Here is a 27083-nt window from a genome sequence, read left to right on the forward strand (position 1 = left end):
TTCTCCCTTCCCTTCTCTTTAAAAATCAATAAAAACGTATTTTGGGTGAAAAAGCAATACCTTCTATTATTTGACAGTTTTACAGACATCACAAGTTCTATTAAAGCAGAAAAGGAGTGGCATTCTCAGCAACAGGCTGCCCTGTTGCCTCCCGCGCCCGCTTACTTTTGTAGCCAGGGAGAGCATGTTGGAGCTGTAGAAGGGGGGGTTCAGCGTGGCCATCTGGTACAGGATGCAGCCTGCGGCCCAGACGTCAGCCTTCTCCCCGTACGGCTCACTCTTCAGCACCTCAGGGCTGAACGAAAAGGAGGATGTTAACAGACACTGAAATGCAGAGAGGTCAGTTCAGAAAGAAGTCCAATTTTTAAGCTACAGTTGGAGACACAAGGGGAAAAATCTGAAACCGTTGATCACTATTTCAAGTACACACATGGAAAGGTATCTTTGAATTCGCCCAGACTTGGATGAACGACAAGCACAAGCAAGCGATTTCATTCAAGCAGTAGACTTCAGTGGACCATGAACATTGCCTACTGAGTGTCCAGGGAAGTTATTTCCTGAAACAACCACGTCTCTGTGGTGGATGGGATCACTGGCCCCAGTTCTTTTCTATTGGGGAAGTTTAGAAAAGTTCACCCTGGCCTCTTAGCAGGCAGTCTTTGTTACCCACTCCTGCCTCTGGTTGTGATTGTGCTGCCTGGCGCTGGCCAATGCCATGTGGAAGGAACAGTGCACCAGATCAGTTCTCAATCCAAACAGGTTCAAGGGCTTCCATTTGTCCCTCTAGGAGCTTCTAGAAGAGGATATCCCAGGTAGCTGCTGAGCCCGTAATAAGACACGTGCAGCAGACCTGGCCCAGACACCCACAAACCTGCAGCCGGAAGCAGAACCAGTCAGAAGACCCAGACCTGTGAGTCTGACAGTGAATGCTTGTTGTCGAATGCCATTAAAATGTTGTGGTGGTTTCTAACGCAGCATTTTTATGGAAAAAAACTAACTGATACAGCACTTTCCTTTGCTATTCAACTGTATAATATATAAAATAGGTGGGAAACTATCATACATTTAAATACATTGCAGGAAATGATAATACCCATCATGTCAGTTTCTCTGAAATTGTATTTATGATCTGGACAAGGAGGCTGTCAGCCTTTAAATGAAGTTAAGCTGTGATGGACACATTTGACATTTCTCTCTCTCTCTCTCTCTCTCTCTCTCTCTCTCTCTCTTTCTTTCTTCCTTTTAATGTGGAGGGGAATGTTGTCCCCTTAGATATTTTGGACTAATAGAAGTTTTCTTCATCGTATTTGTAGAATAAAACTAAGCAAAGTGTCAAATCCACACCCCCCAAATAGTTTGATAATTCAGTCCTATAGCATATACTTAGTGCTGTTCTAAGCCCTCTAAATTAATAGAGTGGGGATTAATGGTTAACTTGGACAGTGAGCTAAGGTTTAAAGAAATTGATAAATCAATGTCAGAACAGAGTGGGTTTAATTCAGTACTGACCGCTAAGAATAACCAAAAAGTCCCCTCTTCTTGTACTGCTCTGGGGAATTCCTGGTGTAAGACGCCTACTATGTATCTGCAGAGGAACGTGTGATTCCTAGTCCCCGAGTTAAGCAATGTCCTATTTGGCGCTTTTGAATTCAATCACATGGCCATAGGGGAATCTGGGGTGATTTGCAGGACTCTGCTGGTCCCAAGTGACTAAAAAGGTGTCCCTTGTAACCACCTGATCAACTGCTCACATTTAAAAAGAAATGCCTTATAAGAAATAATGTGCTCAAGAGGAAGATGCCCTTGGCTCCCTACAGACAAATTTCTCATGTTTTTATCTACTGTGAACGCAAGAGATGTGCTTCCTGTTTCTAAGAACTCATGAAGCAGATGCTCTGTGCCCCACCAGGGGCCCAGGGCCCTTCTCCGGTCACTATCCACAGCAGCGACTGGACTTCTCTAGAGACAGTTCATTTCTCCTCGAAAGAGAATTCCTCAGTGAGGGGAGAAAACACTTGTAAGAATAGAGTGAGCTCAGTTTACTTTACTCACCATCACATCTCCTCCTCCTTCTCACTGGACACCACAAACTCCTCCCATTCCCACAGGCATGCCCCCTTTTCCACAGGTTTTTGGGGGCCTCCCCATCTAGAGGGGGAGCCTGCTTCTCCACACCTCAAATCTTAGCTGGACCATATGATTTATTTTGGCTAAAAAAGCGTCAGTAGAAGTGATGCTAAGAGATACTTGGAAAAGATGCTCTTTGGAATTCACTCTCTTTCTGCCATTGAAAACCCTATAAATGCAAGCCATTGACAATCACGTGAGCGCAGTCCCTGCTGGGACCAGTCCAATTTGTCAGCACGCAGTGTATTCAGGGACAGGGGAGGTTATATTAAATCACTAAGTTTTGAGATAGTTTGACAAAGTGAACTGATATAATAGCTGTCATCAGATTCTCAACGCTGTCCAGAGGTCCTTCAAAAAGACGGAGAATCACTTCTATGGAAGAGAGTAAGAAAAGAAACATAGACAAACAACACAGTTGCTAACGATCACTTTGCTTCTGGGATCCAACTTCAATTAATCTCCAAGCTAAGAGTTTCATAATTACAACTAAAAGTAATGACGAACTGGAAATAGAATCTGATATTTAGAAGACACAACAAAATGTTCGGTTATACAGTCTGAACTTTGCCCCCAAATTGTATATGCTGCAGTGCCAACTCCCAGTAGCTCAGAATGTAACCGTGATTAGAGAACCAGTATATACAAGAGGAATGAATTAAGAAGATGCTATGCGGATGGGTCCTGATCCAATATAACTAGTGTCCTAAGAAGAAGAAGAGACACCTGGAGTGTGTGCACACAGAACCACCATGTGAAGAGGCAGCAGGAGGGTGGCCACCTGCAAGCCAAGGAGAGAGGCCTCAGAGGAAAACAAATCTACCAACATCTTGATCTTGGACTTCTAGCCTTCAGAACTGTAAGCAAGTAAATTTCTGTTCTTCAAGCCATCCTGTCTGTGGTGTTTTGTTACAGACCCTAGCAAACTAATACAGGTTTCCTGAGAAAACCAATAAATTTAAAAATTTCCTCAGCAAATGTTAGAAAATACTAATAAAAGGATTTTGAGGAGTTTGGGGCATAGTAAATACTAAATGTTTGGAGTCAAGTTTCTCTTATTGAAACAACTCACCCCACAATATTTGCTTCACTGAGCCAAGATAGAAAAGGGATTTTTGCATCTCCCGGCAATGTATTAATCTCAGTCTATTAACAAGTACATTTAGTTCTCTGGTTCTGGCTATCAAACATTCATCTCCCTAGACGGCCTTCACAACAGAGGAGAGAGAGAACTAACTTGTCATTGTTAACTGAAAGAGAAACAAAACCGTAAAGTTCCGAAAGAATGTAAACCATCTGCCTGAGAACACAAGATCCACTATTTGCTCAGTCAAGAAGGCAAAAATCCATATGAATTCACGAGGATAAAAATTTGAAGAGACATAATTAAGATTATAGACAAATTACTATAGTTTATTTAGACTGAAAAGTAAATTGTGCCATAACTCGGAATGATTACATGTAGAGCATTTAGCATTATAAGATGGCCAAAACACACATGCATGGAGTGTGTGCCCATATGCGTGCATGTGTGTGTGCCTGTCAGTGCATGTTTAAGGCTGCTCAGGGTGGGTAAAATGATTCTGAGAAATGGCTCAGACAGCAGTCACTATGGTGGGATGAAAGGCAAAGAGAATCGAAGGGGATGTGGGAAGTTGGGAAGGCTCAGAGGGAATAAGTGCCTGGGTGCATTTTCTGGGAAGGAGTGAGCAATATGATATTCAGATACTTGGTGAGATGAGCAGAGCTTAGCAAAAAGGACTCTAGGCAGAATGATGCATGTAGTTGCAAGATTCATCCATGTTCTGATCTTTTTCTATGAGGCCCTATTATTGAAAGTACCTAAAGGCACTGATGGAATATGTCTAGTCCCACTGGAGCCATAGAATTTAGAGGGCATTCTGATCAGCCCAGTGGTGCTCTCCACTATGGAGGGGGAGGAGGGGGACTGAGCTGGAGGAGGGACAGAAAGAATGAGTCTCCATTAAAGTGGTGGCCAAGGAAATGGGAGAAGAGAAAATTCCCAGGATATGGGAGGAGGATAAGGGAAGGGGAAGACCCTCCCATCTTTCAGGCTCCCGAGTTTCCACCCTGGGTGATGGGGTGATGAACACACACTACAATATGCAGTGTGTACTCATAGGGGGAACTAGTAGGAGCTAGGTCTATTTGGAGTACACTGATTCATGCCTGAGAGAGCCACAGTTAGGGATATCAAATGGGTAACACCATTCTGGAAGCTGTTAGACTTGTAAAGCCCTATCCTGACAGGCTCTGTAGCCAGCGCCACTGAAACATTCTCAACTCACAGATGCCTAGTGCCATTAAGCAGATAGTTAGATTTGATATCTAAATAAATTTAAGTTTGTTCTAAACACAAAGTTCGTACACAGAGAAAAGAGAATTAGATGACACGTTCCAGAGCCAGGGACTTGCCACTGAAGGAAATAGGCCACAGCTTTATACTGATTTTGGAGTCTGCCTGGACCTATGTTGTATCTAGGGTTGGCGGCCTTAGCCAGCAAAAATCCAGATCACCAGCTAAATTTCAATTACTAAAAATTTGCAACATCTGGGGTGTGTTTATACTAAAACATAAAATATTCGGACACAAACTGAAAAAACTCAGATGTTTATTCAAAAGTCCAATTTCATTGAGAATCTTGTCTTTTATTCCAGTGGCGATATTCTCTGTGTACTCTCCTTTGTTTGTGCTCAATTCATCCTTCTTACAGAAAGGCACATGAAAAGCTGCTTAAGCATTAATGTGTCTTTCTGCACTTACTTTTGAAAAAATGAGATAGCCACATATTTATATTTCTCTAAAAGCATCACATTTCTCTCATCTTGCATAAAAACATGCATTGATGTGTTGTGACACCAATGAAATCAATTAGTAGAAAGCCATTTTAAATATAAGCACTTAAATATACTTTTATGTATAAAAGTTCTTTTAGCCGAAACTGGTTTGGCTCAGCGGTAGAGCGTCGGTCTGCGGACTGAGGGGTCCCAGGTTCGATTCCGGTCAAGGGCATGTACCTTGGTTGCGGGCACATCCCTGGTAGGGGGTGTGCAAGAGGCAGCTGGTCGATGTTTCTCTCTCATCGATGTTTCTAGTTCTCTATCTCTCTCCCTTCCTCTCTGTAAAAAAGCAATAAAATATATTTAATTTTTTTAAAAGTTCATTTAAATAAATAAATAAATAAATATATGAAACACATATATGTGAAATATTAAGTCCAGCCCCAATTTTTTGCAGTGACCATATATCATCTACAAACATTTCAGTTAAAATAACAAGTAAACTGGACTATGACCCATCAGAATAGCCTCACTAGTTCCATAGGTCCGGTGGGCCATGACAAGTTTCTAGATGCCAAAATTTCCCCGTGGGTCGCCTGCCTCCTGTGGATTCAGGAGGGATATTATTCAGACCCCCAAATAACATTGTATGAACTAGAGTGGCAAGACACTCTAGTTGGAAGAATTATCAATACACTTTCCATGAATGAGTAGTAGATGCTGCTTAAAAATAAAAACTGACCCATTATTTCATTGATTAATGCGACACATCTTTAAGCTAGATAAGCGTCTTATGTGGAAGAGCATGTTACTAGAAAATGAAATGTCAAGTTACATTCAATTTCACCTCCCCACTAGGGTGAGTGAACGTTGCACAGATGGCACAATTGATTCTGGATCATTTTATCTGACACTGCAATTTATTAAGAGTGAAAAATACAAACGCAAAGTGGCATCATTGTTATTCTACAGAGAAATCTGTCACCTTTCATGGGGGTTGTGACAATAAGTGGGTTAGATAAAAACCAGGCTGCTTGCAGACATAGTAGTGAGGATGGGACTGTCACATTCCTGATCCTAACGAGGTCTGGGTGGACAAACAAATATTTGACTTTTGGCTTATTCAAGTCAAAGTCAAATAGGGCAAGAACTTTTCCCACCCTCTGCCACCCTCGGTGAAAAAAGTCCATAGTGACACCAGGGGTGCCAGGCTGACTTTTCCAGCAGGTCCAGTTTGAGAAGAGGACGCATGATCTCAAAACACTAGTGGTAGCCTGCTCTCGCCCTGTCCCACGCATGTCAATTATATTAACATTCAAATTCTTCTGATCTTTGCTCCTATTTCATGGCAACTCTTATCTAGCACGTTCGCTCTCTTCATGCCCAAGCAATACCATTCTTTATCGTATAGATCAAGTTCTACTATTGGGTGGAACCTTCTCTTACCAAGCCAGCAAACACAGATGGCCTGACACCAAATGCTAAAAGCACTATTGCTCCCTAGTTATATTTTCATTTATTCAACAAATATGTATTGGCCACTTACTATATGCCAGGCACTGTTGCAGGTGTTGGGGACATAGCAGTGAACAGAACACACCAAAAAATAAATTTAAAAAAAAATCCCTGGCCTCATGGAGTTTCCATTCTACTGAGACAACTGACATGTAAATAAGTTAATAAGTGCTATGAAGAAAATCGTTATTTAAAAGAAAAAAAAATGTATCTTGTGAGTTACATTTAACTGTTCTGTGGCATCAAGCAGCTATTTCACCTTTGGGGTCTTGTTCTCACCTTCATATTAAAAAGGTTTGTAAGACACATTCTTGTTGGGGAATGTTATGTCCATCAATTAGGTTTAAAACATCTTAATGACAGATATATACACTGTTTTAAAATAGAGATTAAATTTATTTTTCTATATTTCTAAACATACAGAAATATAGCGTTGATTCCTATCTTCTATTCAACATTATATTTAAAATTAGATAGCATTCTACTGGAAAACAATTGGTGAGCATATCAGCAATTTCTGATGATATACTCCTTTGACAGACTATTAGACCCTATTTTCTGTTTAAGACTTTTAGACAAAATAAAGGGTTTTTATTCTAAGAGAGAGCTAGCACATTTTTCAAAGTCACTCTTTACGATTCATTATTTTTATTTACAGATTTCTTAGACTGAATCGCCACTGTATTTCCTCATAAAGTGCTAGGCAAATACATCCAATATCTGCACTCTTTTGTGGCTGAAAAAGAAAAAAAAATGCATTCCTCTTTCATCTTTTAAATAGACGTTCCATAGCTCTGAATATATGAAAAACTTTTGGCCAAGGCCTCTGACAACTTTCCCATGAATGATTTCACTCTGTCTCACTAGCCCTGATAAGTAAACCATTTGCTAACCCCAAACAAAGAAAGCTGTCAATAAAAAACACAGATCCAGTGTGCTATCAGGAATACAGAGAAGCTTTTTTCACAGGCGTCTTCCCTGAGGCCAATCTCTGCCATTAGTGAAACCCTGGAGAGATGCTGGGGAAATGGATATGGGGAAATGGGAAGGCGGGATTAAAACATGGGAAATTCATGGCCGGAGTATGTGTGATAATGACTGGTTGACAATGAGCTAAAAAAAAACAACAATAATAGCATGATATAACATCAAGTCCAAGGCTTTATAGTAATTTCCATAAAATCAGAGTGTGGCATTAAAAATCATAGATGGAATAAAGAAAAAAAAGCTTTTCAAGAGCAAAAGAGGAGGAGTTTTAAGCCATATTTTATTACAATTGCTCTTGTTATCTGTAACGAACATGACAAGAAATGTGTTTTCCTTGCCTCTTTGTTTTGCTAACTTTCTGGTTTGCCATATTGGCTATTATCTCTACTACTCTGACTAATAATTAAGTTGTGTGGTTTTTTTCCCCTAACAAAGCAATTGTTCAATGCACGATTCTTAGGTTTCTGGGTAAAAGTTAAAGAATGAGGGTCCATTTTTGCTACCATTGTACCTGTACTAAATTGCCAATTTCCCTCCTCCTGTTGGCAAGGAGCTACCTGATTTACCTCTACTTCTCTTCTCTTACTCAAGTCACTGAAATGGGAGGCTGGTAGCTTTTACTTCCTTTTGAAGCTTCGTCCTTGAAAATGTCCAGATTCCCAACACTGCTAAAATCCATCTTCATAATCTGATCGTTTATGAAGAGTCCCTTCTTCTCTTTTTAAGCACAATAACAGATCTTCAAAACAAAGAAATAAAGCACCTTACTCACATCCAAATTTATCGTGTTCCGCTCAGGAACTAACTGCTATCAGTGTAGCCCATGGATGCCAGCTCCAGAAAGAGAATAAATCAACTTAACAAAAAACCTGGAGGCTGAACGGAATGGGCCTGTGAGATACGCTCTTCGCTCTTCGTCCTTTGTTACCTTTCCCATGAAACAGGAAAGGCAGCATATTTTCAAAATATAAGGCCCAGAATGCCGGACTTACTCAAATAATTTATACTCCGGCCCTTTCCTCCAATGTCCGCAGTTTAAATGGGAGGAAGGGCAAAAGAGAAACAGATAAAGTGAAATAAGGATTGTTTACCACATTTAGAAATTGTTGCCTTAATTTATCCTGTTAATCGGGGAGTTCCCTTTTTAATTACGCAACCTGTAATGGGCGCGTACTCTTTCACTAGGAGGTGTCAGTACGTCACGCCCGGAGGACGTAATTTCATATTATTCTTTATTTATTTATACTTAATTAAAATAAATGATATATATATATATATATATATATATATTTCATTTATTTATATATAAAGCACAAAGGAAAATACAAAATTACAAAAAAATAGAAAAGAATACCAACAAAAAAATGGAAACATTGAACTAAAAAATTATAAATTTTACAAACAATTATAAAGATTTCAAAAAATATATACCATCCCTCTCAGGGCACAACATACATTTCCAGGACGTATTCATACGTCCTACCCATTCCCAATATTGTTTAGTTTGACGTATTTATAGGTCCCGCTCAGTTAACAGGTTATTATACCACTACTGAATAGTTTGGTGGTTTTAAATTGATAACTAGAGCTCTTAAAAAGTTTCCTCTCCTTTTTCAAATGTATAAAAAGTAAAAACTAACAAGCTTTGTGAATGGATTCATTGTTTGGGAAAGAAAAACAGGTCATTCCCAAGAAAGGTCTGAGAATTCCAGACAGTCATTACAGATTCAATACCACAATAAGAAATGACAGAAGTGACTGAGGGCCCAAACAAAAACGAGATTCACAATATTAAAACAAACATTTGAGACAAGCAAAAAAGAAGTATTTTTAGTACACTAGCCACTTCTCACTGATAAGAAGTACAATTGAAAATAAAGATTCATGACCTATACATATCTGCACTAAATTACATAAAAATAAAGCAGAAGAAATTTTTTTTAAAAAGAAAAAATTAAGGCAGAAACTATTATAAAGTCCACTATTATGGACTAACTGTGTGTGTTCCTCCAAAATTGGCATGTTGCTGTCCTAACCTCCAAGGTGATGGAGTTAGGAGGAGGGCCTTTGGAAGATGATCAGGTCATGAAGGCGGAGCCCCCATGCGTAACATTAGTGCCTTTTCAAAAGAAATCCCAAAAAGCTCTCTGTGCCTTCCAGCACGTGAGGACACAGTGAGAGGATGGCCTCTGGCATGGTGATCTGGCCTCCGTTTCCCCACTGTTTACATCCTCTGACTTCCCCGACTCTTTCCTCTCCCTGTTTCCTGGCATTGCTGCTGTTATCTCTGTTTTCCTTCACAGTGACCTGTTATCATTTTGTTAGTCAGTCAGACTCACTTCCAAGCAAGTTCTGTCATAACGTCTGAAAGGGAGGAAGCTATAGATCCCTTTGCATAATGCTCACATAGTACACAGAACATAGCAAGACCGTAACACGGAAGTGGGGTGCCCACCCCAGCGCCACGGGCCTTCCCCTCTGGCTCTGCAGCACTGGCTGGTCCCTGCTCTGCTGTGGCTCCCTGCATTGTCCCTGAGGACCTTCCCATGCCCCTGATGAAGGCTCCTACCGCATCTCATGGGAAAGGATTTAAGTCATCTACTCCCGACAAGTAAGTGCTGGGATATCTACGTAAGGGACAGGTAAAATGATAAACACACACGTCTTTCTTTCCTTCCCTTCCCCAGCCTTCCCCAGTTTAATTCTGCAAGGCTTTAAAAGAAAAAAGGAAAAAAAAGCATTTCCATTAAGTGACTGTCATGCTGAGAGATACCCAGTGGCTACAATGCCAAGAGGAAAATTCCAGGTCTCCCGATATCTCAAAATAACTTGAAACCCAACCAAACAACATCTCCTGCTCTCCTCTAATTATGCTGAGTCCGTTCAGAATTGAACTGAAGGATGATTTCGTCTTCACAATTCAAAAAGACATTCCTGAGATGTACGGACGCTGAAGGCTCAGAGAAAGATAACACCTACTGTGTGGGAGGAGTCAAGGCATTGACCAGGCCATGCAGTGGAGCAGCCATATTCTACTGGTGCCCCGTGCCGGGGTGTGCTGGGTCAACCCCAGAGTTACTTACTGTGTCAGTTATCAATTTAATGCTTCTTAGATCCTAATGCACCCTTCAATAAATGATGGAATTCCTTTAAACATTTCTCCTTTAAGGTAAGCACAATGCTAAGCTTTTTTTAGAGATGGTGCTGGAGGGGCATTGCCACCTGCACCTGGAGGAAAAGGCTTCCTGAAATGTCAGGCATGGGCCAGGGGTAGGCAGTATAGGTCTGAGACAACCCAGTGGAACCTGCCCAGACACAGGGGCAGACACAGTTTTAAATGACACTTATTTATAGACTAGTGGCTCGGTGCACGAAATTCGTGCACTCAGCTGGGGGAAAGGGTCCCCCAGCCTGGCCTGACTACCACATGCATTTACTAATTTCAACAGATTCAGACAAATGATGTGTAATAGGAGAAAGAAGATTCTCACTTCAAAATAATTAACGGTTTGCAAATAAATCCTCAGCTCATGCTAAGAAGCTACAAGTGTCTCAATTTATCAAAATATAAACACTCATTTACTCAGGAAACAACCAACCTTGTAAATATATGGCTAAGTATGTATGTCATCATTTATTCATTCACATAATAAATGTATTAAGCACCTATCATTTGCCAGATGGTGGGATACTTATTAGGACATAAAAAAATCCTTCCCATACCCTTGAATGTGGATAGAAAGAAAAAAAAGAATCATATATACCATAGGTGTAATAAAATGTTTTAAGTGTCATGTTGGGTAACAAGTGTACTAGCTTATTCACACAATCAACAGTTATTGCACACCTACTATGTGCCAAGGCTCGTTTCCATATCCAGGTAATAAAAGAGTCCCTACAAGGGACTGAGGAACAGTACTTTGTTGTCCTTGTTTTAAACACACAGAGTGATGTATAATTCTATACATGTGTATTACTTGGGTAATTGGAGAAAACTTACTAAATAAGCTTCTTTTCCTAAAGTTGTCTTTCCTTTATGATCCAAGAAAAATGAAAGCCCAAACTAGTTAAGTCTGATGTCTGAGAGCCATGAAATAATTGTACTTACCAGGAATACAGGATTGTTCCAACAACAGATGTGAGTTTACTGTTCTCTTGTTTTTGCTTTGCTAGGCCAAAGTCAGCTACAATTCACAAAACAAAACAACGTTAGCATTTCCCCCTCCCCCCCCAGAATTAGCATCTTTCCTTAGACTTTGAGATTATGTATAATAGTTATTACAGTTCACAACCTTCTACAGAATGCCCCACGTATCAATCTTCCACACCACCACCAGCCTTAATGAATGGCATACATACAATATTCCATTATGCTATGTATTTTGACATGAGGTTTATCATTTTAAAAAATACTAAAGTAAGCCTTGCTAACTGAAACACAGGACAAAGTACTAACTGAACTTCCTGTTTCACATTTCAAATTACCTTTTATAATTTCAACTTAATAGAATTAATCTAATATTTTGGCATATGGCAGTCATGACCTCACCTGGACAAAAAAATAAATAAAAATTAAAAATAAGGTAAGCCTGCCTGGCCGCTGTGACTCAGTGATTAAAGGTCAGTCAACCTATGAACCAGGAGGTCACGAGTGGAGTCCCAATCAGGGCACATGCCCGGGATGCGGTTTCAATCCACAGCAGTGGGTGTGCAGGAGATAGCCGACCAATGATTATCTCATCATTAATGTTTTCTATCTCTCTCTCCCTCCTCCTTCCTCTCTGAAATCAATGAAAATATACATTTTTTTTAAAAAAAAAAAAAAAGGTAAACCTAAATAACCACCATGAAGATCTAAAAACATGAAACTAAATGGCATCTATTCGTACTAAATCACAGTAAATATGATATTCAGAATCATCTCAAAATATTTATACATCACCAAATAATTCTGATCTTCAACTTAGAACACCAAATATTTATATTTAATATTAGCACTTGATGAACTTTTCAAGTCACCTACAGATTCTTTTTTTTAAAACCACTCAACAGCTTAGGGCAAGGTGGATCTTACTTGGCAGGTGGCAGCATTTGGGGCCAACTCTGACTACCCTGAGCCCAATGTGCCACTGAGTCAGGGTCTGCGTCACGTGCAGGGGTGCAATAAGTGCAGTGACAAGACCCGGACACGTTTCATGGCAACAAGTGATTAAAAGATGACTTAAGCCGAAACCGGTTTGGCTCAGTAGTAGAGTGTCCGTCTGCGGACTGAAAGGTCCCGGGTTCGATTCCGGTCAGGGGCATGTCCATTGGTTGCGGGCACATCCTCGGTAGGGGGTGTGCAAGAGGCAGCTGGTCAGTGTTTCTCTCTCATCGACGTTTCTAGCTCTCTATCTCTCTCCCTTCCTCTCTGTAAAAAATCAATAAAAATATATTAAAAAAGAAAAGAGGACTTAAAAGATACTGTCTTCTGCCCTGACCGGGTGGCTCAGTTGATTGTAGCATCCTCCCATCCACCAAAAGGTTGTGGGTTCAATTCCAAGTCAGGGCACATATCTAGGTTGCAGGTTCGATCCCCAGTCAGGGCACAAACTAGAGGCAACCAATCGAAATTTCTCTCTCATATCGATGTCTATCTCTCTCTGTCTCTCTCTGTTTCTCTCTCTCTCTCTCTCTCTCTCTCACTCATTCTCTCTCTCAAATCAGTAAATATATTCTCAGGTGAGGATTTTTTTTTAAAAAAGATACAGTCTTGGAGAGATCAACCAAAGGACTTGTGTGCATGCATATAAGCCTAACCAGTGGTCACGGACAACAGCGGGGTGTGAGGGCATGAGTGGGGAGGGGTTTGGGATGGGAATGGGGGGATGAGGACAAATATGTGATACCTTAATCAATCAATAATTTTTTTTAAAAGATACAGTCTCCTACGTGGAAATATATTTAGATATTAAAATTAGCTACCATTTATAAAATTATGCACATCTAAATATGCTGGTACTCTGCTGCTTCATGAAGGCAAAATCCAGGCAGCATGGTACTATAAATAACTGCAAACTAACCTTCATCTTAAAACATCTAATTCACCTACAGTGAGTGAAAAGAGGGAAAAAAGGAAATTTTTCAGTTTCCTAAAGTTATTTTTTTCTGGTCAAAGTTTTAATACATTTTGTCTCATGCATCTTAAATATCATTTGGCAATTCTGTGCTTCTTTTCTGGGAGCAAATAAACCTTCTATCACAGAAAAGAGAAAAATAAAATATGACAAGGCTGCCCCTTAGTGGTGACATGCTTACACACACATATACACACACAAAAACTATTTTTATAGGCTCTATGAATTGCAGCTTTATTTAAATCTCACCAAATGTGGGAATTTTATATATCTGCTTTCAAATTAATGCTGTATAATTTTTAAAAAAATATTTTTATTGATTTTCCACAGAGAGGAAGGGATAGGGATAGAGAGCTAGGAACGTCGATGAGAGAGAAACATCGACCAGCCGCCTCCTGCACACCCCCTACTGGGGATGTGCCCACAACCAAGGTACATACCCTTGACCGGAATCGAACCTGGGACCTTTCAGTCCGCAGACCGACACTCTACCCACTGAGCCAAACCGGTTTTGGCTAATGCTGTATAATTTTAACTTAACTGTAATTCCTCTTAAAAATAAATAAATTTGAATGTTCATACTTATATCAATCGTACTATAGAATAATTACATCGTGATATATGTACAGAATTTATAAACAAGCCTACATATAACGGCAGCATATTATTTAAAAAAAACAAAACATGTTTTACTGATAGGATGTCATGATAAAAACATATAGAGTTCTGATTTAGAGATGGCTCCCCATTAATAGTGCATAAGAGTAACACAAGTACTCATGAGTAAAGAAAGGCAGGAAAAAGCTAATATATCATTAAAGCATTAAAAAGTTATGATTAAGAATTAACCAACTGTTGGGGGGAAATAATTTTCTCATTTGTAAAATGTTAGCCAACATGAGGCCTACTTGCTACAGTTGAAAATACTTTGGTAAAAACTGATGTTGAAATTATAAATGGCTGGATTTTTTCATAGCCCTTGATAAGTATTGATACAATACATTGGTTACCTGTATGATACAGACCATGTTAAAACCGTTTAAAATAACATGCTCACATGCTGGTCATAAAAGCTTGTGTTGATGAAGTGACGTTCTACAGAAAGAAAATACCTAGAGACCATTGGTTTGGGAGTTAAATTCTCATAAATCCTAAGGGCACTTTATGCTCTCATGCGGGCAATATTCAACTCAACAGTAGCTACTAGTCACATAGGGATGCTCAACTTAACGTTTAAGCGAATTTCAGATTAACATCCTCAGTCACATTAGCCACATTTCAAGTGACCAACAGTCACCTGTGGCTAGTGGCTGTTCTATTGGATGGTGCTGATATAGAACATTCCCATCAGCACGTTCAGTTCCATTGGACAGCTCTGCCCCAGAATAAAATTCAGGAATTCTGAAACGAAAATGTTTAGGACATTTGTACTTACTCACTGTCACTTTGTCCTTATCCCCCAGCATGATGTTGTTTGGCGTCACATCTCTGTGGACGATTCTCTTCTCCTTGTGCAAGTACCGAAGAGCTAAGCACAGCTTGAAACAGCAAAGACGCAATTTTATTTCCCCAAATATACATATAACCACTGACAAACACTACACGAGGCTCTAAAACATTAGCTCGTATCTTCACCGTTTTACAGAAAAAATTAATGAAAATAAGTGTACCTGAATAAATATTTTCCATAGTCTTTCTTCAGTAAAATGAAGTTGTTTTTCCTTCAAAGAACTGAAATGCTCTCCAAGAGGGGCTCCTTCTATAAGCTCCATAACTATATACAACCTGTCATCTATAGAAAGAAAGAAAAAAGAAAAAGAAAAAAAAAACAAGAAAAAGACAATAGAAATTTAAGCTCAATAAAGATATGTTGGAAACACTTAGGAATTAGAATCTGAGTTTCCGAATAGGTGTGCAGCGCTGAAGAGTTAGAGATGCCTTAAGATATGAATCTACTCAGCCCCAGGGGGTGAGAGAGTGGGAAGAGATGGGTCTTGGGACAACTGGAGCCCAGCAACCCTCTCTCCCACTACAGGAACCTCCTAGCATTAGGTTACACAGGCCACTACTCTCATTTGCTGTGTACACCATGACATGGAATGGTTGGGAGGCACCAAAGAGAAGGAGCTGATGAGCCCAAGTCATGGAGGATTCCCTGAAGAATGTGTAAACCCACTTCATCTCAATAGGCTAATATTTATCCTCAAATCAAGCCAGCCACTCAGAAAACTGCATTGTACACTGCATTATTTGTAGTCTCATATGGTTACCTTTCTGACTTTTACAATGAAACCATACCAGGGCCTTGTAACAAAGGACAGAATTGAAATACCACCCAGGATAGAAATTTCTGTGGTGCCCCTTAAGAGCACAGGAAACTGCGCATCCCCAGGGTTTACCTGATGGACACTGAACACCTCACAGCTAACTGTGTTCCTCTGTCTGCTGTGGATGCCAGGAAACAGGAGAAAAATCTACTTCCTCCTTCAAAACCAATATGAAACTATGCACAGTGGAATGCGCTGTGTATCTTCTGTGATGTTTGGGATTTATATACCAGTAGAATACACATGTACACAATAGTTACAAAAATCAAATCATATTAGACGTGGTTTGTAACTTGCAGTGTTTTGTTATGTGTCAGTATACATAGATCCATCCCATTTGTCCTGTTGGTTACATTGTTACTCCACAATACAGTTGGATCATAATTTATTTAATCATTCTCCCAAGGATAGACATTCATATTGTTTTCAATTTTTCATAATCTCAAGAAATATTTTTATATGTACTAGCCTTACCTCTAGCTTTATTCTTCATTTTCTCACATTTTATTTCCTTTTATCACAGTTTTCTGCTCTGTTTTATCACATTCTATGTATTTATGTATTTTTTAACCACTTCCAATTCTTCTTGGAGGAAGTTAGGTTGCAAAAAACACTCTGTGTTGTTGTATTCTTAAGTAGAACACGTTGAGCCACTTCAATACAAGTTCAGAGCCAATCTAGAGCTCTGTGTGACTGGATATGCACTAAATCATAGGAAATTATTCTAATATCAAGAACAAACAGTCAAGGGTGCAGGATTTACTGGAGAATTCCAGCACTGAGTTCCTAGGGGGAGGGAGATGGGTAAAAACATAATATGTCACAGTACTCGACAGCAACTATGAAGAGGCAGCGCGGAGGCCCCAATCGTTGCCTTATATTTCATAAATCTTCCTTCAAATGGAGGTTTACTCTGAAAGCTCACGTGTTATGTATGAAGGTTTATCAATACTTATATTACTGCAGCCAGAGGTCCTATGCTGTTTTGAAAATTGACTGGATGGATCTCAACATCAACCTTGCGGAAAGAGCCTGCTTGCCTGCAGCATCAGTCAGGGCTCCATCGCCACCTTGTGGCAGTTAATTGAACTTCAAGTAAAAGAAATCAGACCCTCAGAGGGAAGGTAGGGGAGGGTGGGGGTAAGGGAAAGAGATCAACCAAAGGGAGCGTATGCATGCATATAAGCCTAAGCGATGGACACAGACACCAGGCGGGTGAGGGCAAGAGTGCAGAGGGATAGGAAGGCTATGCGGGGATAAGGACACATATGTACTATCTTAATCAATAAAGAAAAAAAGAAAAGAATCAAAGCCAGCCCACTTCCAATTTATTTTGGAGGTGGAAATGTTATCTAATTCAATAAGAACAACTTTCAATTTTTTTTTATTAAGAAAGTCACTATCCTTAAGTTTCTTCTTTATAGATCTGAAGTGATTTTTATGTGTATGAAAATAGCTGTAATAGCTATGTTGGCTTATTCATTCAGTGTCTCCCAGGTGAGAGTCTAGGTATTTTATATATAACTGTTTAGGTCCCTGATTACATCACTGTTCTGCTCATCAAGAAAGTGATGCACAAGATTGTCGACTGTCATATAAACAGCAAAGAAAGTAAAGTAAGTAGGTGATTGAGCTTATTTTTTTTTTACATTCTAATATGCAAATATGTAACAAAGATATTTTCCCTTAATTGGGAAATGTCATGAAAATTCGTACTTACTTTCCAGAAATGTTTTGTAATAGCGTACAACATTGGGATGATAAAGCTGCAAGAAAATAAATAACAAACATTACACTACTTCAAAATACAAACTTTTTACATACTTCATATTTGAAAACATCAAAGAAAGTGTTGTGTTTATTTTTGTTTCTAAAACTGAGCATTTTAAGTTCCTAATGGGGTGGGAGATGAAGAGGAGGGTATGGGGAGTAAATGGTGATGGAAGGAGACTTGACTTGGGGTGGGGAACCCACAATACTGTGTAGAGATGATGTGTTGTAGAACTGTGCACCTGAAATTTGTATCATTTTTTTTACCAGTGTCACCCCAATAAGTTCAATAAAAAGGGGAAAAAGTTATCATTAATTCAGATTTGTTCATGATTCTTTTTATTTGCTACTTATCAAACTAATCTGAAATAGCAATCTCCTATAGTCTTATCAAATAGAAGTAAATACCGGTTGTGCTTTTCACTTTAATTAAACTAAAACAGAGAACTGTGGAACTAGAAAGAACCTTAAAAATTATGGCACCGAGTTCCTCCAAGTTCCAGGCCCAACACCACACACAGAATGCAGAGGGAGAAAACAAAAATGAAGCAATTCATGTTGGGTACAGACCTCATTGCTCTTTACCTCTCTTCACCGCTTAGGTATGTACCTTCACTGTTTGTGTCTATTTACACCATCTGTGCCTTTTATGCTCTCCAAAATGATTAGTAGGAAACGGAAATGAGATTTATTAACTCTGCTGAAATTATAACAATTGACAAAAACTCCTTTCTTGACCATGATACTTTCTTTTCTTAGGAAATGGACTAAAACAAATAGTCTACCTCACCAACTAGCAAAGCCCCCAGCAAGTTTTAAACAATCTGAATCCAGGTAAGCAACCAGAACCATATTTTAGACCAAGCTCACTGGCCAGGACTCCGCCAGACTTCAGTTCCAGTGGAGATACTGGATCAGCTTAGGGCAGAAGCCACATCGCAGCCTGTGTTATAATGAGACAGCGCACTGCTGAAGGCTAGGCCAGCGGTCGGCAAACTCATTAGTCAACAGAGCCAAATATCAACAGTATAGCGATTGAAATTTCTTTTGAGAGCCTAATTTTTTAAACTTAAGCTTCTTCTAACGCCACTTCTTCAAAATAGACGCCCAGGCCGTGGTATTTTGTGGAAGAGCCACACTCAAGGGGCCAAAGAGCCACGTGTGGCTCGCGAGCCGCAGTTTGCCGACCACAGGGCGAGGCTATCCTTAGCGTGAGCAAAGTATTACTATATAAAGGTCAGTTATAAGTAAGCTACTTATGGTAATATTTACTATAATTTACAAATTGGAGTAAAGCTGAAAATGTCGATGCATAAAGATCATTTTATTCATGGTGATCACTATGTCCCCGCACAGATGCTGTGCAAATGTAACAAGTGGAGAACAAGGCGCAGGTAGGGGCTGGCTCTCCACGGATGTTATAAAAGAACAGCGTCCGAAATGAATGTACAAGGAAGGAAAGCTGAAAAGGAAACCCACACGCTCTTGGGTCACAAAAAAAAAAATCCCAGTTCTCTGCTGGCATGTTTATTCTTTCTCCCCAAACAAGCCTTCATAATGATAGTTAATTGACGTGTTACATTATGTCAAAATATCCTGCTCATGCTAATAACTAACAGCCCATCTGGAAAAGCCACATTTTTAGACTTAATAAGCCATATTTGAGGAATGTTAACAGCTTGGTTCCTCTTGACAAAAGTCAGGGAAGGGAACTCTTAGTCATATTCTGATGCATGTAACTAAGTAACCAAATATTGTACAATATAAGGAGAGAGAAATGGATATGTTCCTAATGAAAAGAGAAGGAATTTTCATATAAGAATCACTCTGTGCGGTAAACTCTAACGTTCTGCACCTTCCCCACCCCCCCCCCCGCCCCTTCCCCTGATATAAACTGCAGAACATGTTTCTAGGGCTCAATGTCAAGCCTTAGGGGGGGAAAAATGTGGCTGAAATATCACCCCCTTAATATGAATTATTATTTTTAAATATATTTTATTGATTTTTTTACAGAGAGGAAGGGAGAGGGATAGAGAGCCAGAAATGTCAATGAGAGAGAAACATCGACCAGCCGCCTCCTGCACACCCCCTACCAGGGATGTGCCCGCAACCAACGTACATGCCCTTGACCGGAATAGAATCTGAGACCTTTCAGTCCGCAGACCGACGCTCTACCACTGAGCCAAACTGGTTTCGGCAATATGAATTATTTTTAACAGTAGGTCTTAAAGAGCCTGGAGAAGAATAGCAAAAGAAGTTTACTTATTTTGTTTATTTATTCATAAACAGAAAAAAAATATTTACCTGCTCTTTAATTATGGTTAATTCGGAAACAATATTCTTCACACTGCTGTCTCGATCTTTTTTATCCTTTCCGAAAGCTGGGTTATGTAAATTGACTTCTTTCATTGCTAAGAGATTTTGACCACTACGCTTCCTAACCTAACAAGACAGACAAAAAAAAAAAAAAAAAAAAAAAAAAAAAAAAAAAAAAAGAGGTAGAGGTAGAAAGGAGAGGAAAGAGATACATTAATAAGGTCACATGATTAAAGCAAGTCATTTAAATAAGTCCTGGAACCTTTCAAATTCTTTCTGTATTTACACTAAGCTCAGCTCAAAAACTGGTATCTCCTGGGTCATTCTGCAATACTGCGTAAGATTTTACTACATTAATACAGAATGGAGAGAATGTGCCATGCATTGGGGACAAGTCATTGTGACAATTTTTTATGAGAGATTAATGATGGCTTTTCTCTTCAAGTTAAGATAAGACAACATTGATGCAACTATATGATGGACAAAAACAATATTTCTAACATTTATAACTATTTTTCATTACTTTTCAATGAGGGAGTTCCAACTCAGCTGAGTGTGGGTGTGCAAGTGAGATGTAATGGTGTGTGCTTGGGGACATAAGAAAGGGCAAAGTCACCTTGTAAACACAGCCAAAAGCTCCACTTCCAAGATGATCCAAAATGGCGTAGTTGCCTATATATTTCGAAGGAGCTTTATTCTGATTAATACTTTCAATATTTTCAGCAATTTGCATCAGTTCATCCTCCTAATCAAAAATAATAAACAAAAAAAAAATGGGTTGCTCTGATAAATTCCATCCTGACCACAAAATTTAAAACTCACGACTTACCACTAATAAATTCAACTTTGAGACCAATTCTTCATAAGCACTGATATCTCGCACGTAATGTCCTATGTCAATGAAGATCTCAAACAAGTCGGTGGGAAAAAGTCTACAGGGGAAAAACACACACGTGCGCACTGTTGCTCATTCCTTCCATGTTGGATCAAGCTCATTCACAGATTAATGAAAAACACGTAACTTCCTTAAGTTATGGACCAGGAGGGAGGAAATACCAGCTTACCTCACAAAAGTGACCTATAGCCATAGTTTATAAGTGTAAGAAAAACCAATGGAAAGTTTTGAGATCTGCTGTACAGCATTCTGCTATGGTCAACAGCACTGTATTATTATATACAATTAAACATTACATAAGACAGTGTATCTCATTTTATGTGCTCTTTACTACAATAAAAAAATATTATACAGATTATACCCTGTTTCCCCGAAAATAAGACTGTGTCTTATATTAATTTTTGCTCCCAAAGATGCGGTAGGTCTTATTTTCAGGGGATGTCTTATTTTTCCATGAAGAAGAATATGGTACACATTGTTAAATGAAAATAAAGGAAATTTATTACCTGTATACGGTATGGTAGTACAGTAGTGGTCAACACAAACCAGACAAACTGTGAATCCTACAGTATCAAGAATTTACTCATTTATTCAATGACAATCATGTCATCATCTTCTGGAACATCATCATAACAATCTAATTCCTGAATTTCCTGGTGAATTTCTTGTGACTCCATTTCTTTCAGAATCAGTGGACCAAATCTCTCATGTTTAGCAATAGCATTCTGAGACAGAGCCTAGGGTGGCCTTATTTTTAGGGGGATGCCTTATATTTCACTCAGAAGGAAACCTGTAAGTAGGTCTTATTTTCGGAGGATGTCTTATTTTTGGGGAAACATGGTAGAAATACCTTATTTGTGAGATATTTGGGGGTATAGGTATTAAACATGTTACAAAGGGAAGTTTACTGGGTGTTTATTGAGCACTGGGCACTTTCATAAATGCTCTTAGATTCAGTCCTCATATGAGCCCTAGGAGGTAAATATTAACTTAATTTTTTCATATTTTATGAAAATAAAAATACAGGTAAATGAGGGGAAAAGTTGAGAGATTTACCATCATTTCCAAGGTATTGGCTAGATTTATTACAATCTTTAAGTCCACTCAAAATGGATAATTTGGGGCCTTGAAATTAAAGATTTTAATAAACGAATAATTTCCTTTCCTCCCCCCACCCAAATTCAAGCATCATATGGCAATACAGTAACAATATAAAACGCTCCATGCTTCTAAATGAACAATATCGGATTAACTCAAGCTTTTATTTCTAGTCTGCCTTATCAATAAGCTTCCTGTAAAATCTTGGGCCTCTGACCTACTCAGCTGAACGGCATGCAGACCACGCCTGTGGGGAACCAGCGTTTGCTTCTCAAAGTGGTGATTTCTGTCATGCCCACCAGCACAGCCTCCGACCCAAAAACATCAGCCTCCTCCCCTTCCAATGAACCCCCTTCCCTACGGCAGACACCCAGACAGATCCTCTTCTTTCTCCGAGAGGAAATAACTACCTCACTGGCATTTATGAATGGGCTAACCCAAACACAGATTTTAATGACATCCACTTAAAATGTTCATGTCTAAAAAGAGAGAGAGAGAGAGAGAGAGAGAGAGAGAGAGAGAGAGAAAGAGAGAGAGAGAGAGAGAGAGCGCGCAACTAAAACGATAGCAGCCACATGTCATTAAGAAGAGTTATACCGCCAAAACCGGTTTGGCTCAGTGGATAAAGCATCGGTCTGTGGACTAACGGGTCCCGGGTTCGATTCCGGTCAAGGGCATGTACTTTGGTTGCAGGCACATCCCCAGTAGGGGGCGTGCAGGAGGCAGCTGATTGATGTTTCTAACTCTATCCCTCTCCCTTCCTCTCTGTAAAGAAGAGTTATACCGATAGCATGATTCACGCTCCTTCATCATTTTGTTCATTCTCAGTGTTATGATATCCCTGGGGTAGCTCAGTTTTCTCTCTGGATTCTCCCATGTCTGGAGGCCCAGGTTTTGCATTCTGACTCATCTTCCCTTGCTGTCTGCATCTAAGTCAACTATGTGGACAGTTCAGTCTTGGGAGCCGGGGTGTGTGTGTGTGTTGGGGGGGTGAGGGGTGTCGCTTACATTTTTTGAGCTCCTACCTTTTGAAGAGCGGCCTGTTTCTTTCCATGCTGAAGAGAAACCTTAAGGCTCTGAAGGCATAACACTGGAAAAGACAAGGGCGTGTGATTCTCCAAAGGCAGCTCAAGAAATGAAAGAAAACCTTTCAGGCTACCACTACAGGAGGTAAACATGAAAGTGGCTTTATGAGTGTGGCTCATCTACGTGGGAGCCAACCCTTATTTTTAGAGAGCACTTAATGTCGCATAAATGCTGGGGATCTTGGCCTTGGTTCACTCGGGACTTGGCATGCATTCCTTTCTAGAAAGTACCAAATGAGCACAGGGGCAAAAAAGAAAATTCCTCCGCTGAGAAAACCAAGCGTGCAAGGAGCTCCGGGAGCCCGGGGTGGGGTTTGGTTTCCAGCCTGCCACGCATGCCTCAATATTTACATGGTTTCTGTGAGAAAATAAACACTAGCCATGATGACACACAGAATCAGCCGAGGGCACGCTGGACTTGGACTTGACAAATGGGTCTCTTGAGTAAAGAGTCTTTGGCGTTCCCCAAATAGACCTATCTATAGCCACTCCTGTAAACAGTCAGAGAGAGGCCTGTGAGACCCGCATGGAGGAAGAGAAACGTCTGACATTTGGCAGCGCTTGAAAATGAAAAGACAGCCTCCAGCCTGTGTCTGTATCTACACAACAGGCTGCCCCTGGGGTGATCGGGCTCTGCTGAGTTTGAGTCTGAAATCGTTGCAGAAAATCAGTGATCTGAATGCAGTGGAAGGGTCTCACACACAGTTGCCCAGGGAAGCCAGGCGGGTGAAAAATGACCCACAGGAGCCGGGAGGGTCCTGGCAACTGAGAGAGAGTGGAGAACACGCGTGTTCCTCCAAAGCCATATCAATGTTACTTTTTGAAACTCCTGTTTCACAAAACTTGTCGAAAGGATGGATTTGCCTGTGTCTGTGCTTGTCACATACATATTCTAACTCCAGGGAACTCTGGTAGCAGTCACTCCCCCCAAAACACCAATTGTCCTCAGCCCAGGGCCGTGCATCTGCAGGCATCGAGAACATTCAGTCCCACACCCCTGGGTCCTCCTTCGTAGCTGTGGCTGCCGGCCCTGAGGCCGCCATTCTTGGAAATAGCTCTTAAGTCAGATTGGAGGCAAAGGAGGTTCCATACTTTTCTAAATGGCTTGGGGAAAAAGGATGAGCTGCAGCTACCAAAAAGGCTTTATTTAAAATCTGACTTTATCATTGCGGTGTCTTCAAGGACCCCTGATGCTCACTCCTCAAAAAAGCACACAGGAGTCCAGCCACATGGCTCATTGGTTGAGCGTTGACCTATGAACCAGGAGGTCATGGTTTCCAGTCAGGGCACATGCCTGGGTTGCAGACTCAGTCCCCATTGTGGGGTGTGCAAGCATCAGCCGGTCAATGATTCTCTCTCATTGATGTTTTTAATATCTCTCTCCCTCTCTCTCTGAAATATATATATATATATATATATATATATATATATATATATATATATATATATTTAAATTTATATAATAAATATATATTATATATAATAAATATAATATATATAAAATTTAAATATATATATATATAATTTAAAAAGCACACAGTACCTCGCATAATACGAACCCATCTTACCTATGAGGCCTCACCTTCAGAAGTACCCTCTCCTCCAAACCACACATTCAGTCCCACTGAGCAGCCTCAGCACTGCACTAGAAGCTGTCAGGCTCCCACACTTTGCACATACTGTTCCCTCCATGTGGACGCCCTTCCACCCTGTGGCAGATGCTATTGGTGCCCGCTCATATCCCTGCATCCATCTGGCATGTCTTTCCTCATCCATGGAGATCCCTTTACAGGCTGTCCTTTGTAAAGGTGCAATGGTAGTGACTGTGTCCATGCTTGCTTTTCAACTTATTATTTTCTGCTACTCAAGCACTACATGTTCTTAAAGAATAGAACTAACTGATAAGCAAAGAAATATCTAAATAAAGTCACCATATCCCTCCCGCAGGCAAAGCACTGTTAAGCCTTTTACTTTAACAGCATTTGCTTCCACGCCAGCCTCCCTCCCTCACCAGGTATTTTCCCTCCCAGTCAGTGCAGGGACCAGCCTGAAGCTAAAAATTCTAAACAATCATAGATTAGATTATCAGGGTTTCCCCAGATTTCAGTAACTTGATATTGAAGAGCAACAGAGATGGTTGTTACCTGTAGTAGATTAGTTTTTGCTGCATTCTTTTGTTTGTTCGGTAAAATCAATTTTGCTATGGTATACACACCATTCTCCTGGAAGAATAAAGGGACATGTTGTCAGGGACCAGGGACAATGCCACCGTGACACACAAGCATAAAGAAGCAGCTGAACAATCCCTAAAACTGGTGCCATGTTATAGTTAGTATAATCTGGGAACTTCAGGTCAATATGGCAGAACAATACTAAAAATGTCAGTGTGTCTTTCACATTCCAAAGACTACAGCCACAACCTGAAAACTTCAATGGTCTTTAAAGATGACAAATAGTAAAGCATATCAATCTAATTACTTTATGAAATACTTTAGAGTAGGGGATAAAAAGGTACTTAAATATCTTTTTAATCTGTAATACACTGCCCTTTAAATATCTAATCATGAAACGTAACTTCTCCTTTTATAGTTTTTTAATAAATATATCCATGTTAATTATTATAGAAAAATAAAAGAAACAAGAGTAATTGTCAAGGATTGTGAATAAACACACTTTTACGTTTAAAAACTAAGAAAAAGAACAAAATGAGCATAATTCATGAAAGCACAGTTAACATCTTTCTAAACTTCTGTTCTTTTTAAGCCAAGCAAGTTAAAAGAAGGACAAGAATAGAAAATGGAATTCTACAAGTTAAATAAGACATATTAAAAGGTTTTAAAACCATGTGATGGGATCCCCAAAGCTACATTCTGGGACACAGAGTTGGACCAGCCTGTGGAGCTCCCTACTCGTGTGTCTCTCTCCCCCCCCCCCCCCCCTCCACCTCCTCCCAAGGCAGTGGCGCACGTACCTGCACCACCTGGTGGGCATTGGTGTCGTTGAGCACCAGCTCGGTGAGGGCAGCACAGCAGGCTGGAACGAGAAGGGCCAAGGTCAGGTCCCACTGCTGTGACGGCAGGACTGCACAGGCATGTCACCATCTAACTCCAGGGAATCTGTTAGCAGTCCGCCCTGGACCACACATCTTCCTCAGCCCGGCTCCGGGAGAAGGCACTCTCCTTTGTACGTAATGTGTGTCCACGTACAGCCCACAGAAGCCTTTTAGTGAGCACTTACTGTGCACCAAGGGGCAGGGACTGGATCTGTCTGGCTCACTGGAATCACCAGTGCCAACATGTGCCTGCCATTGAGCAGGTGCTCAATAAATATGTCCACACTGGTTGAGTAAATGAGTTCTTTAAATAAATTATCCAAACTGACCCTTATAATCAGAGTATGTGTGATGATTACCAGTTTTATAATGAGAAAACCGAGGTTATGGGCCTAGGCCACAGAACTATTAAGTGGAAGGGGCCAGGGGTCCGAGCCCAGCCTGCCAGGCATTAGGTCCCACGCCGGAGCACCACCCTTCACACTGGGAGCTCTTTGCAGCCACATGGCAGCCTCTGGGGGCATTCTGTTCCGAGCTGCCCCTGTCCAGGCAGAGGTGTGCTGGATCCCGCAGCACAGAGCATCTATAAGGGGTGATGCCACTCTTACTGAGCCCTTGCGCTGGCCCTGCACTGTGCTGAAAACATCTGTGCTCACATAATGCTCACGGACACCGTGACCACCACCGCCATTTCACAGGAGCAGAAGTGAGGCCTGGGCAGGTTAAGAAACTTGTAGAGACCATACGACCAACAAAGGGATGCAGCCAAAACTCAGACTCTACTCCTAAGACCTTACGTTTTTACATTTTTTATTTGTTTTATTGAGATATATAATGAGCTCTGTAAAGCAGACATATCTTAAGTGTACAGCTCGGTGAGCTATTACATATCTATCCACCGGTAAGCCCTGCCCCCAAAGGCCGTTTCCCAGGAAATAACTTTTCATCCCGCATGTGGGTAATGGCCCTTCTGACCTGGCCACCATCAATCTC

General features: G+C 40.4%; 1 protein-coding gene across 3 annotated transcripts in view; it reads right to left on the minus strand.

Moving 5' to 3' along the window:
* NEK10 (NIMA related kinase 10) overlaps positions 1–27083 on the minus strand; it is a 133211-nt gene that overhangs the window by 55126 nt on the left and 51002 nt on the right. For all 3 annotated transcript variants that reach the window (XM_084902987.1, XM_084902986.1, XM_084902988.1), the window contains 11 exons: positions 26010–26071; positions 25183–25260; positions 22979–23043; positions 20790–20892; positions 20577–20705; positions 19949–20086; positions 17595–17640; positions 15218–15339; positions 14983–15085; positions 11540–11615; positions 166–295 (listed from right to left, as the gene is read on the minus strand). In XM_084902987.1, coding sequence (XP_084759113.1) covers positions 166–295; positions 11540–11615; positions 14983–15085; positions 15218–15339; positions 17595–17640; positions 19949–20086; positions 20577–20705; positions 20790–20892; positions 22979–23043; positions 25183–25260; positions 26010–26071 — 1052 coding nt within the window. The remainder of the gene's footprint in view (positions 1–165; positions 296–11539; positions 11616–14982; positions 15086–15217; positions 15340–17594; positions 17641–19948; positions 20087–20576; positions 20706–20789; positions 20893–22978; positions 23044–25182; positions 25261–26009; positions 26072–27083) is intronic.

The sequence above is a fragment of the Pipistrellus hanaki genome (assembly GCF_964339955.1).
Source record: "Pipistrellus hanaki genome assembly, chromosome: 13".
NCBI lineage: Eukaryota > Metazoa > Chordata > Mammalia > Chiroptera > Vespertilionidae > Pipistrellus > Pipistrellus hanaki.